The 14,190-nt window shown below is 44.1% G+C and overlaps 1 protein-coding gene across 1 annotated transcript in view; it reads right to left on the reverse strand.

Annotated features, from left to right (window-relative positions):
- Nucleotides 1-14,190, reverse strand: part of TTLL5 (tubulin tyrosine ligase like 5) — a 798,469-nt gene that overhangs the window by 168,810 nt on the left and 615,469 nt on the right. The window contains 1 exon segment of the mRNA XM_029598396.1: nt 8,017-8,147. Within this exon segment, the coding sequence (XP_029454256.1) occupies nt 8,017-8,147 (131 nt within the window).

A 14,190-nucleotide genomic window follows, 5' to 3' on the forward strand; every position in this document is an offset into this window, starting at 1 on the left:
AAACCTCAGATCAGCAAATAAAGGACTACTTAAGATTCCTCCTGCTCGCTCTAAAGAACACACCTCAACTCAAAAGAGATCAATCTCATTAGGAAGCCCTAAACTCTGGAACACCCTCCCAACTGAACTAAGAACACAAGAAAACTTAAAAACTTTCAAAAAAGATCTAAAAACCTGGATGTTTACCAAAGCCTACCAATTCACCCAATGACTCTAAATCACCACCCTACTCCCATTGACACTATGCAAAAAATATATTTGAACCAATGTAAGAAAAAATAACATAACAATTAACCGAAACATGTATAATCTATCCTACAAACTAACAGGCCGATACAGTAAAGTGGGTCGCGGTTACCCCGCTCCTAACCCGCTTTCTACTCACTTTCCGGCCGCGTTAGCCCTTCCTGCAATACACAATCCCCTTTAACCCATTCTTACCGCCTCTTTAAATCACCGGGTAACCCCTTCCGCACGCGGCATGTATATTAAATGTAAACGATCGAATTAGCTAATCCCTCCCATACAGTAACGCGTGCCCCGACTATCGCTATTTTACCCTGCTGTTTTGCCACGCGTTTAACCTGCTAACTTACCGCCTACCCTTACCCCTGCGTTAGAGGCAGGGGTAACGGTAGACGGCAAACTTTCCCCCAAAAGGAAACCTCTAAAAACCTAAAATCCCCTCCTCCCGAAGCGACTCGACATTACTTTTTGTTGCTTTCAGCTCCTTCCCTTCTCTGCCGTCCTCCGGAGGGGGCAGCTGGCGGCGAAAGCGGCTTGCAGTGTTCCCCCCCCGCGCAGGTCCCAGTTCTCCTGGCTCGGCCCTCATCAAATTGTGAAGTCAGGTGAGAGCCCACTGTTCTGTGCTTTTCAGCCCCTTCCCTTCTCTGCCGCCCTCCGGAGGGGGGAGCTGGCGGCGAAAGCGGCTTGCAGAGTTCCCCCCCCACACAGGTCCCAGTTCTCCTGGCTTGGCCCTCATCAAATTGTGAAGTCAGGTGAGAGCCCACTGTTCTGTGCCCTCTCCAGTCACGGCGCGAGTGAAGCGAAGTGTACTTTCATTGGCCTGAGCGCCCGTCAATTTGGGCGCTCCAGCCAATGAAAGCACATAGACGGGCGTGCGTGACGCACGCTGTGACGTCACGCGCGCAAGTCCATGTGCGCCCAAATTGACGGGCGCTCAGCCAATGAAAGCACGCCCGTCTATGTGCTTTCATTGGCTGGAGCGCCCAAATTGACGGGCGCTCAGGCCAATGAAAGTACTCTTCACTTCGCTCCGCTCGTGCTGTGACTGGAGAGGGCACAGAACAGTGGGTTCTCACCAGACTTCACAATTTGATGAGGGCCAAACCAGGAGAACCGGGACCTGCGCAGGGGGGAACACTGCAAGTCGCTTTCGCCGCCGGCTGCCCCCTCCGGAGGGCGGCAGAGAAGGGAAGGGGCTGAAAAGCACAGAACAGTGGGCTCTCACCTGACTTCACAATTTGATGAGGGCCAAGCCAGGAGAACCGGGACCTGCGCTGGGGGGAACATTGCAAGCCGCTTTTGCCGCCAGCTGCCCCCTCCGGAGGGCGGCAGAGAAGGAAAGGGGCTGAAAAGCAACAAAAGGTAAGTTGGCACGTCGAGCCACTTCGGGAGGAGGGGATTTTCGGTTTTTAGGTTTTCATGGGTTAAAGTTGGGATCCACTTCCTGGTGCCTGTCATAGAAACATAGAAACATAGAAATGACGGCAGAAGGAGACCAAATGGCCCATCTAGTCTGCCCCGCAAATTTTCTCTCTCATACTTATCTGTTTCTCTTAGCTCTTGGTTCTATTTCCCTTCCACCCCCACCTTTAATGTAGAGAGCAGTGATGGAGCTGCATCCAAGTGAAATATCTAGCTTGATTAGTTAGGGGTAGAAGCCGCCGCAATAAGCAATCTGCACCCATGTTTATTTGTTTTACCCAGACTGTTATACAGCCCTTATTGGTTGATTTTCTTCTCCCATGCCGTTGAAGCAGAGAGCTATGCTGGATATGCATCGAAAGTGAAGTATCAGGCACATTTGGTTTGGGGTAGTAACCGCCGTAACAAGCCAGCTACTCCCTGCTTTGCGAGTGCGAACCCTCTTTTCTGGATGTGTGAAGTATCAGTTTTTCTTCTCCCCTGCCGTTGAATCAGAGAACTATGCTGTATATGCATTGAAAGTGAAGTATCAGGCTTATTTGATTTGGGGTAGTAACCGCCGTAACAAGCCAGCTACTCCCCTCTTTGTGAGTGTGAATCCTTTTTTCCACATTTCCTCTTGCTGTTGAAGCTTAGAGCGATTTTGGAGTCACAGTAAGCCTGTGTATGTTTATTTAATAAGGGTATTGACTCCAGGCAGTAGCCGTCATTCTGGCGAGTCACCCACTCTTCATTGGCAGCCTCTTGACTTTATGGATCCACAGTGTTTATCCCATGCCCCTTTGAAGTCCTTCACAGTTCTGGTCTTCACCACATCCTCCGGAAGGGCATTCCAGGCATCCACCACCCTCTCCGTGAAGAAATACTTCCTGACATTGGTTCTGAATCTTCCTCCCTGGAGCTTCAAATCGTGACCCCTGGTTCTGCTGATTTTTTTCCTTCGGAAAAGGTTTGTCATTGTCTTTTGATCATTAACACCTTTCAAGTATCTGAAAGTCTGTATCATATCACCTCTGCTCCTCCTTTCCTCCAGGGTGTACATATTTAGATTCTTCAATCTCTCCTCATACGTCATCCGATGAAGATCCTCCACCTTCCTGGTCGCCCTTCTCTGTACCGCCTCCATCTTGTCTTTGTCTTTTTGAAGGTACGGTCTCCAGAACTGAACACAGTACTCCAGGTGAGGCCTCACCAAGGACCTGTACAAGGGAATAATCACTTCCCTTTTCTTACTCGATATTCCTCTCTCTATGCAGCCCAGCATTCTTCTGGCTTTAGCTATCGCCTTGTCGCATTGTTTCGCCGACTTCAGATCATTAGACACCATCACCCCAAGGTCCCTCTCCTGCTCCGTGCACATCAGCCTTTCCCCCCCCATCGAATACAGTTCATTCGGATTTCCACTCCCCATATGCATGACTTTGCACTTCTTGGCATTGAATCTCAGCTGCCATATCTTTGACCACTCTTCCAGTTTCCTTAGATCCCGTCTCATTCTCTCCACTCCTTCCGGCGTGTCCACTCTGTTGCAGATCTTAGTGTCATCCGCAAAAAGACAAACCTTACCTTCTATCCCGTCCGCAATGTCGCTCACAAAGATATTGAACAGGACCGGTCCCAAAAACCGATCCTTGTGGTACACCGCTTAAAACCGCTCTCTCTTCAGAGAGAGTTCCATTTACCATCACACATTGTCTTCTGTCCGTCAACCAATTTGCAATCCAGGTCACCACCTCGGCACTCACTCCCAAGCTTCTCGTTTTATTCACCAGTCTCCTGTGCGGAACCGTATCAAAAGCTTTGCTGAAATCCAAGTAGATGACATCGAGCGCTCTTCCTTGATCCAATTCCTTGGTTACCCAGTCAAAAAAGTCAATCAGATTTGTCTGACAGGATCTTCCCCTGGTGAATCCATGTTGCCTCTGGTCCATTAATTCTCCTGACTGTAGATAGTTCACTATTCTCTCTTTCAACAGTGACTCCATTACTTTTCCCACCACCGAAGTGAGGCTGACCGGTCTGTAGTTGCCAGCCTCCTCCCTGTTCCCACTCTTGTGAAGCGGGACCACCACCGCTCTTCTCCAATCTCTTGGTACCACTCCTGTTTCTAGGGATCTATTGAACAGGTCACACAGCGGACCCGCCAGAACATCTCTGAGCTCCCTCAGTATCCTTGGATGAATCCCATCAGGCCCCATGGCTTTGTCCACTTTCAGGTTCTTTAGCTGTTCCCATACATTCTCTTCTGTAAAAGGATTTTCATCTATTCCTCTTCCCTCCAGTTTCTTGTTGTGTAAAGATGGTCCTTCTCCAGGGTCTTCTTTAGTGAACACAGAGCTGAAGTATTCGTTTAATATTTCTGCCATTTCTTCATCTCTCTCCATACATTGATCATTACCACCTTTCAATTTCACTATACCACTTTGGACCTTTCTCTTTTCGCTGATGTATCTGAAAAATGTTTTGTCACCATTTTTTATCTCCTTGGCAATCCTCTCTTCCGCTTGACTTTTTGCCAACTTGATTAATTTCTTTGTCTCCCTCAGTTGATACAAATATTCTTCTTTGTGTTCCTCCCTTTGGGAACTTTTATATTTCTTGTATGCTGTTCTTTTAGCTTTAATTTTGTCAGCCACCTCCTTTGAGAACCAGATAGGTTTCAATTTTCTTTTGCTTTTCTTTACATTTCTAACATATAGAGTAGTTGCCTTGGTGATTGCTCCTTTTAGATTGGTCCACTGCTGATCCACATCTCTTTCATTCTCCCATCCTTTTAGTTCTTCCTCCAGGTACTTCCCCATTTCCTCAAAGTCTGTGTTTTTGAACTGTAAAACTCGGGTCTTTGTGGTTCTTTTCCCTATTCTTTTAGTGATATTAAACCATATCGTTTGATGATCACTGGTGCTGAGGTGGGTGCCCACCTGGACATCGGAGACATTATCTCCATTAGTGAGCACTAAGTCTAGAATAGCTCCTTCTCTCGTGGGTTCCAACACCATTTGTTTGAACAAAGATACTTGCATGGCATCCACTATCGACATTTCAAATGTCATTTCAAATGACATTTGAAATGACAGGTACCAGCGCACCCAGGATACTGTTATAGGCGCTGTATTAAGCGCCTTTACAGTAAAATGGGTTGCACGGGCCTAACGCTTCGCCTAACGCGGCTTGCATTTGCAAGCAATTTAAATAGAGTATCGAGCGGTATGTGATCAGAACAGTGCGTGGGGCAAACGAGGGTGCGCCCGGCACTGCCGCACTCTTTCTAACGCGTCCTTGCTGTATCGAGCCGTAAGTTCATAAAACATTAATAACTCTGTAAAACTATAATTCTATGTTAACCATTTAAATGAACCTTTTTGAAAAACTCTGTTAAACTTCGAAACCTTGTAAACTGTTGTGATGGCAAAACCGAACGACAGTATATAAAACTCGACAAATAAAATAAACAAACAGGTACTGCAGGCACAGACAGCCCATATGGACCCACAGACAGACCCGGCAGAGCCAGCCGGGGAGCGAGAGACCAAAGCGGCACTACCTGCCTCAAAGAGCCTTCCTCATCTGAAGAGCCATGATAAAGGAAGGCATCGGGCTGAGGATGCAACGGTACCCCATGGGGTAATGACGGTCCTTGGGGCACCAGAGCCAGCTGAGCGGGGAGGACCCTGAGGAGAACATCTAGATGCTCCAACAGCGGCTCCAGCAGGGAGGCTGTAGCCACAGGTGCCAGTGGAGGCACCGGCGAGTTGCCCCAGGACAGCACTACCAGGAACCGACCATGCAAAAGGAACTTACCACGCCGCCGGACTGACTAAAGACAGGGGGAATTGAGAAGGACCCGTGCAGGACAAGGCAAAAAACTAGTTGAAAAATGGAAGTTTTCCAGAGAAAAATAGCATGAGCTCCAAACCGCAAGACAACAGCTCCACAGGAAAAAAGAAAAGACTAAAGAGGGACCCCGTGTGGACGCATGGATTAGGGTATGCTGAGCATTCTCAGTGTGCCATCAAAGTTCTAGCAACTTTGACAGATGTTTTCCGTGCTGGGCTCCATTTGATGTCGTCACCAACGTGTGAGAACTACCATCCTGCTTGTCCTAGGAGAAATTTAAAAATCAAGGAAAAAATATTTTAAACAAATTCTTAAGAAACTGAACATTGTTTAGAATTCTCAAGATTAATGAGAACTAATTTCAGGCTGCTCTCCAAAGGGATGCACACTTACCACTACAGGAAATAGGACTTTCTTTAATGTGCCACACTAGGGAACATGGGAAGTGTGTATGTACAGCATGTGTGTGTGCATATTAATACAAATATATGTTTGTGTATCTGTTTTCCTGTATTTGTCAGTATATCTTTGTATTTATTATTGCTCTCTCTCTGACATCAGTGGAAATTATTACACAGAGCTGTGATAGACTCACTCAGTTAGAAGAACTTGACACAACTTCATCCATGGAGATCCAAGGAATTCTAAGGAAAATGAAACCTTCCTCCCACCCTTCAGATCACATCCCAGCTAAACTACTACTATCAATTCCAGATTCAATCTCCAAAACCCTGGCAGATATCATAAATTGCTCCCTCACACAAGGACTCTACCCTGACAACCTCAAACTAGTCTCACTCAAACCCCTTCTCAAAAAACCAAATCTTGACCCAAACGATCCTAACAACTTTAGACCGATAGCCAACCTCCCCTTCATAGCCAAGATAATGGAAAAATTGGTAAACTCACGACTCTCAAACTACCTTGAAGACAATAACCTACTATTCCCATCACAATACGGATTCCGTAAAACCTTAAGCACGGAAGCCCTCCTCATCTCTATGACCGACCACATCATCCTAGGCTTAGACAAAGGACAATCCTTTCTTCTGATCCTACTCGACCTTTCGTCTGCATTTGACACGGTCAATCACTCTCTTCTCATCAACCAACTAACAGCCATAGGTATCTCTGGCACTGCCCTATCTTGGTTTAGAACCTTCCTCAGCAACAGAGGATATAAGGTTAAGATTCATAATAAAGAATCCTCTCTTCACCCCGCATCAGTAGGAGTCCCTCAGGGCTCATCCCTGTCTCCTACCTTGTTTAACATTTATCTGTTACCCTTATGTGAACTTCTCACTGACCTCAATCTCAAACACTTCCTCTACGCTGACGATATTCAGGTCCTGATCCCCATCAAGGAGTCACTCGCAAAAACACTGTCTCACTGGGAAACCTGCCTCCAAAATATCAAACAGCTTCTCACAAGTCTCAACCTGATACTAAATTCATCAAAAACGGAACTTCTTATCATCACACCAGAAAACAGCCCCCTCACACACACTCATCCAACCTTACCAAACACTACACAAGTGAGAGACCTAGGAGTTCTAATTGACAATCACCTAAACCTGAAAGCGAACATCAACAAAACCACCAGAGACTGCTTTTATAAGCTCCAAGTGCTGAAAAGAATACGACCTCTCTTCCACACACATGACTTTAGAACGATTCTACAATCAATCATTTTCGCAAAGCTGGACTATTGTAACACCATCATGCTTGGTCTCCCTTTATCACACACCAAACCATTGCAAATGGTCCAAAATGCCTCAGCCCGTATACTCACTAACACCAGGAGAAGAGAACACATAACCCCTATCCTGATGGGCCTCCACTGGCTGCCTATCCACTTCAGAATAATCTACAAGGCCATTCTCACCATTTTCAAAAACATCCATCAATTAGCCCCAATCGATCTCCATATCCCCCTCCGATTACACTACTCAACAAGACCGACAAGAGATGCTTACAAAGGATCACTTCAAGTACCTCCAGCCAAATCTACCAGACACATCACGCTTAGAGATCGGGCCTTCTCCACAGCTGGTCCAACTTTATGGAACTCCATTCCCCCGGATCTTAGAATGGAACCCAGCATCTCAACATTCAAGAAAAGACTCAAGACGTGGCTGTTCACGCAGGCCTTTCCTAACTCCAACATTACTTAACTCCCTTCAATCAACATACTTCGCTAGTAATAGCATTAATAGCCACCTCTTATAATGTTTTTGTATATATATATATATCTGATCTTCATTTTCCTTCTTACCCCAAGTTATTGATTCCCTGTTACATGTAACTGCTTTTCTGCACTATTGTTCAAATTGTAAAGTTTATTTAATTGCACCCCTGTTTCTTGTGAACCAGCATGATGGGACTACCGTCTTGAATGTTGGTATATAAAAAAACTTAAATAAATTAAAATAAAATAAATAAATAGAGCAATAGCACCCTGGGCTCTACTCTCTCTCTCTAGCTTCAACTGTGGTTCTTGCTTATACTCACCCTCTATGACAGGGCTGCTGGATTCACCGCTTCTGCAAGATTTGGCACTCTTGGGATTTGTCCCAAGAAACACACTGGCTGACTTATTTTTGTGTGTGTATGCTGTCAGCACCTCCTCCAGGTCACTCTCACTAATAATCAGGGAAGAGTAAAAAAGGAAAAGACTGAGTGGGGACATATTAAATGGGGAATATTAGCTTATATTTCTGATCCGTTATCATTCTACACGTCTGGAAGCCTCAAGTATACTTTGTCCCACTGCAGGTTGCAGAGCAATGAAATCTCTTATCTGTTAAGATTTTTACAGCAGCACATGATCTTCCTCTTTCTCCAACTACGCTGAACAAGAGACCCTTCAACAGCAGTAGCACTTAAAAATTGTTCATAGGACAATCAACCTCCAGCCATCATCAGAAAGAAAATACATGGGGAAGGGTGGTGGTCCAGACTAGGATGTACTTAAGAGAACAGGTACTGATAGAAGTTAAGACAAAATTTCTATTGCATAGAATGCTTTCTACCAATCTGGGAACTATGAGACCATGAAGGGGGTGAACAAAACTCTAAGATAAGTGAAAGCCCTCAGGCAAGTAAAATATTAAACATTTATATCTAAATGAGGAAAAAAGGGCAACATCCAGAAAACTAGAAACATAGAAATGATGGCAGGAAAGGACCAAATGATCCGCCCAATCTGCCCAGCAAGCTTATGCCGGTATCTGCTGCACTGTGCAGGTTACCCCCATGCTTATCAGTTTCCCAGACCGTAAAAGTCAGAGCCCTTGGATGCTGTTTGAATCCAATTTCCCTTAACCGCTGTCATGGAAGCAGAGAGCAATGACGGAGCTGCATCAAAAGTATCAGGCTCAGTGATTAAGGGTAGTAAGCACTGCATCAGCTAGTTACCCCCATGTTTGTTCCCCAAACCGTAAAAGTCGGGGCCCTCGGTTGAATCCAATTCCTATTTTCCCACTTCCATTGAAGCACAGAGCAAAGATGGAGTTGCATTAACAGTATCAGGGCTTATTTGCTAAGGGTAGCAACTGCCAACCATCAAGTTACCCCCATGCACTCTTTGCTTTATTTCAAACCTCTAGCCTTTACGGATCCACAGCGTTTATCCCATGCCCCTTGAATTCTTTTACTGTTTTTGTCTTCACCACCTCTTCCATTCCAGGCATTCACCACCCTTTTCCATGAAGAAATATTTCCTGACATTGGTTCTGAGTCGTCCTCCCTGGAATTTCATTTCATGACCTCTAGTTCTGTTGATTTCTTTCCAACGGAAAAGGTTTGACGATTGGGCATCATTAAAACCTTTCAGGTATCTGAAGGTCTGTATCATATCTCCCCTGCACCTCCTCTCTTCCAGGGTATACATAATCAGACCCTTCAGCCTCTCCTCATATGTCTTCCAATGCTGACCCTTCACCATTTTGGTAGCTCTTCTTTGGATCGACTCTATCCTGTCTTTATCCTTTTTGAGATATGGGCACCAGTATTGAATGTAGTACTCCAGGTGAGGCCTCACCAAGGACCTGTACAAGGGCATTATCACCTCTTTTTTCTTACTGGTTATTCCTCTTTCTATGCAGCCCAGCATTCGTCTGGTTTTAGCTATCGCCTTGTCACATTGCTTCACTGCCTTCAGATCATCAGATACTATCACACCAAAGGCCCTCTCCAGTCCTTGTGCATTAGTCTTTCACCGCCCATCACATAAAGCTCTTTTGGATTGATGCAACCCAGATGTATGACTCTGCACTCTTTGGCATTGATTCCCAGCTGCCAAATCTTCGACCACTCTTCAAGCTTTCTTAAATCACTTTTCATTCTCTCTACTCCTTCAGGCATGTCCACTCTGTTGCAGAACTTAGTATCATCACCAAATAGACAAACTTTATCTTCTATCCCTACTGACAGGTCGCTCACAAAGATATTGAACAAAACCGGTCCCAAAACTGATCCTTGTGGCACTCCACTTAACACCGTTCTTTATTCAGATTAGGTTCCAATTACCATTATATGCTGTCACCTGTCAGTCAACCAGTTTGCAATCCATGCTATTACCATGGCAGCCACTCTCAAGCTTCTCATTTTTTTCACTAGTCTCCTATGTGGGATCGTATCAAAAGCTTTACTAAAATCCATGTAAATTACATCAAGCTTTCTTCCCTGATCCAATTCTCTAGTCACCCAATACAAAATAAATCAATCAATCAGATTTGTCTGACAGGACCTTCCCCTGGTGAATCCATGCTGCCTCGGAATGAGCAATCCACAGGATTGTAGATAGTTCAGTATCCATTCCTTCAGCAGAGTCTCCATTAATTTTCCCTCCACCTAGATGAGGCTAACCGGCCTGTAGTTTCCAGCCTCCTCTCTGCTCCCACTCTTGTGAAGCAGGACTACCACTGCTCTTCTCCAATCTTGCAGCACCATTCCTGTTTCCAAGGATCTATTGAACAGGTCCTTCAGCGGACCCACCAGCACATCTGAGCTCTCACAGTATCTTGGGATGTACCCCATCTGTCCCCATGGCCTTGTCTACTTTCAGTCTTCCTAGCTCTTTCCATATATTATTTTCTGTAAATCGAGTTTCGTCTACTGCACCCCCATCCACAGTCATGTCAACTAGAGACAGTCCTTGTCCAGGGTCTTCTTTAGTGAACATCAAATTGATGTATTTGTTAATAATTTGGCCATTTCTTTGTCTCTCCCCACACAATGATCTTTGTCACCTTTAAATTTCACTATACTTCAGACCTTTCTCCTTTTTCTGATATATTTGAAAAATGTTTCAGCACCTCACTTTTCCTCTTTGGCAAACCTTTCTTCCGTCTGACTTTTTGCTTTCTTTCTTTGTCTCTCACAGTATCACCAGATACTCTTCCCTGTGTTCCTCTTTTTGAGATCCTTTATATTTCTTGAATGCTGTTCTTTTTGCTTTTATTTTATCAGCCACCTCCTCTGAAAACCAGATCAGTTTATTTCTCTTACTTTTGTTTACTTTTCTAACATATAGATTTGTTGCCTTTGTAATTGCTCCTTTTAATTTGGTCCACTGTTGCTCCACCTCTCATTTTCTTCTAGTCTTCTAGTTCTATCTCCAGGTATGTTCCCATTTTGACAAAGTTCTTATTTTTGAAATTCAAAACTCGGGTCTTCGTGTGACCTCTCAGTATTCTATTTGTGATATCAAACCATACCATTTGATGATCACTGCTGCTGAGGTGGGCACCCTCCTGGACATCAGAGACATTATCCCAGTTAGTGAGCACTAGGTCCAGTATAACTCCCTTCCTTCCTCGTGGGTTACATTACCATTTGTTTGAACAAACCCCCTTGCAGGGCATCCACTATCCCTCTACTTCAGTTAGTTTCTGCAGAAGGGATTCCCCAGTCTATGTTTGGCAGATTAAAATCTCCAACAATCAACACTTTCCCTTCTTTCCCACCTTTTGGATGTCTTCAACCGAATCTCTGTCTAGTTCTTCCGATGGAGTCAGAGGCCTGTAAATCACTTCAATAAAAATGGATGCATCATCTTTTTTTAGGATGGCCCATAATGCTCATACTATGGGAAAGCAAGTCCCGGATCTAGAGGCAGTTATGGAAGAAGGTGACTTGGATGAAGTGGCTGTTATGGAGGCATGGTAATGGAAAACCTTGACTGGGATGTAGTTATTCTGGGCTAAGTTCTATCAGGAGGGACTTTTTAGGAAGAAAGGGAGGAGGACTAGCACGGTATATAAAAAATATTAAACTTAGGAACTTGGGAAGATGCACTGTGGGTTAATTTGGAAAGAAACAAAGAAATGACAGCAGAAAAGGACCAAATGATCCACCCAGTCTGACCAGAAACTTAGGCCAGTATATGCTGCACTATTCAGGTTACCCCCATGCTTATCAGTTTCCCAGACCGTAAAAGTCAGGGCTCTCGGATGCTCTTTGAATCCAATTTCCCATAACTGTTGCTGTGAAAGCAGACAGCAATGTTGGAGTTGCATCAAAAGTATCAGGCATAGTGATTAAGTGTAGAAAGTGCCGCATCAGCTAGTTACCCCCATGTTTATTTGTTCCCCAAACTATAAAGGTTTGGGCCCTCATTGATCCCTCTCTCGTCGGTTCAGGAACCGACGAGAGAGGGAGCAATTTTAGATCTAATTCTCAGTGGAGCACAGGACTTGGTGAGAGAGGTAACGGTGGTGGGGCCGCTTGGCAATAGTGATCATAATATGATCAAATTTGATTTAATGACTGGAAAAGGAACAGTGTGCAAATCCAAGGCTCTCGTGCTAAACTTTCAAAAGGGAAACTTTGATAAAATGAGAAAAATTGTTAGAAAAAAACTGAAAGGAGCAGCTAAAAAAGTAGAAAATGTCCAAGAGGCGTGGTCATTGTTAAAAAATACCATTCTAGAAGCACAGTCCAGATGTATTCCACACATTAAGAAAGGTGGAAAGAAGGCAAAACGATTACCGGCATGGTTAAAAGGGGAGGTGAAAGAAGCTATTTTAGCCAAAAGATCTTCATTCAAAAATTGGAAGAAGGATCCAACAGAAGAAAATAGGATAAAGCATAAACACTGGCAAGTTAAATGTAAGACATTGATAAGACAGGCTAAGAGAGAATTTGAAAAGAAGTTGGCTGTAGGGGCAAAAACTCACAGTAAAAACTTTTTAAAATATATCCGAAGCAGAAAGCCTGTGAGGGAGTCAGTTGGACCGTTAGATGATCGAGGGGTTAAAGGGGCACTTAGAGAAGATAAGGCCATCACGGAAAGATTAAATGATTTCTTTGCTTCGGTGTTTACTGAAGAGGATGTTGGGGAGGTACCCGTAATGGAGAAGGTTTTCATGGGTAATGATTTAGAAGGACTGAATCAAATCACGGTGAACCTAGAAGATGTGGTAGGCCTGATTGACAAACTGAAGAGTAGTAAATCACCTGGACCGGATGGTATACACCCCAGAGTTCTGAAGGAACTAAAAAATGAAATTTCAGACCTATTAGTAAAAATTTGTAACTTATCATTAAAATCATCCATTGTACCTGAAGACTGGAGGATAGCAAATGTAACCCCAATATTTAAAAAGGGCTCCAGGGGCGATCCGGAAAACTACAGACCGGTTAGCCTGACTTCAGTACCAGGAAAAATAGTGGAAAGTGTTCTAAACATCAAAATCACAGAACATATAGAAAGACATGGTTTAATGGAACAAAGTCAGCATGGCTTTACCCAGGGCAAAACATGCCTCACAAATCTGCTTCACTTTTTTGAAGGAGTTAATAAACATGTGGATAAAGGTGAACCGGTAGATATAGTATACTTGGATTTTCAGAAGGCGTTTGACAAAGTTCCTCATGAGAGGCTTCTAGGAAAAGTGAAAAGTCATGGGATAGGTGGCGATGTCCTTTCGTGGATTGCAAACTGGCTAAAAGACAGAAAACAGAGAGTAGGATTAAATGGGCAATTTTCTCAGTGGAAGGGAGTGGATAGTGGAGTGCCTCAGGGATCTGTATTGGGACCCTTACTGTTCAATATATTTATAAATGATCTGGAAAGAAATACGACGAGTGAAATAATCAAATTTGCAGATGACACAAAATTGTTCAGAGTAGTTAAATCACAAGCAGATTGTGATAAATTGCAGGAAGACCTTTTGAGACTGGAAAATTGGGCATCCAAATGGCAGATGAAATTTAATGTGGATAAGTGCAAGGTGATGCATATAGGGAAAAATAATCCATGCTATAATTACACAATGTTGGGTTCCATATTAGGTGCTACAACCCAAGAAAGAGATCTAGGTGTCATAGTGGATAACACATTGAAATCGTCGGTGCAGTGTGCTGCGGCAGTCAAAAAAGCAAACAGAATGTTGGGAATTATTAGAAAAGGAATGGTGAATAAAACGGAAAATGTCATAATGCCTCTGTATCGCTCCATGGTGAGACTGCACCTTGAATACTGTGTACAATTCTGGTCGCCACATCTCAAAAAAGATATAATTGTGATGGAAAAGGTACAGAGAAGGGCTACCAAAATGATAAGGGGAATGGAACAACTCCCCTATGAGGAAAGACTAAAGAGGTTAGGACTTTTCAGCTTGGAGAAGAGACGACTGAGAGGGGATATGATAGAGGTGTTTAAAATCATGAGAGGTCTAG

This window comes from Rhinatrema bivittatum, chromosome 4 (genome assembly GCF_901001135.1).
Source record: "Rhinatrema bivittatum chromosome 4, aRhiBiv1.1, whole genome shotgun sequence".
Classification (NCBI taxonomy): Eukaryota; Metazoa; Chordata; class Amphibia; order Gymnophiona; family Rhinatrematidae; genus Rhinatrema; species Rhinatrema bivittatum.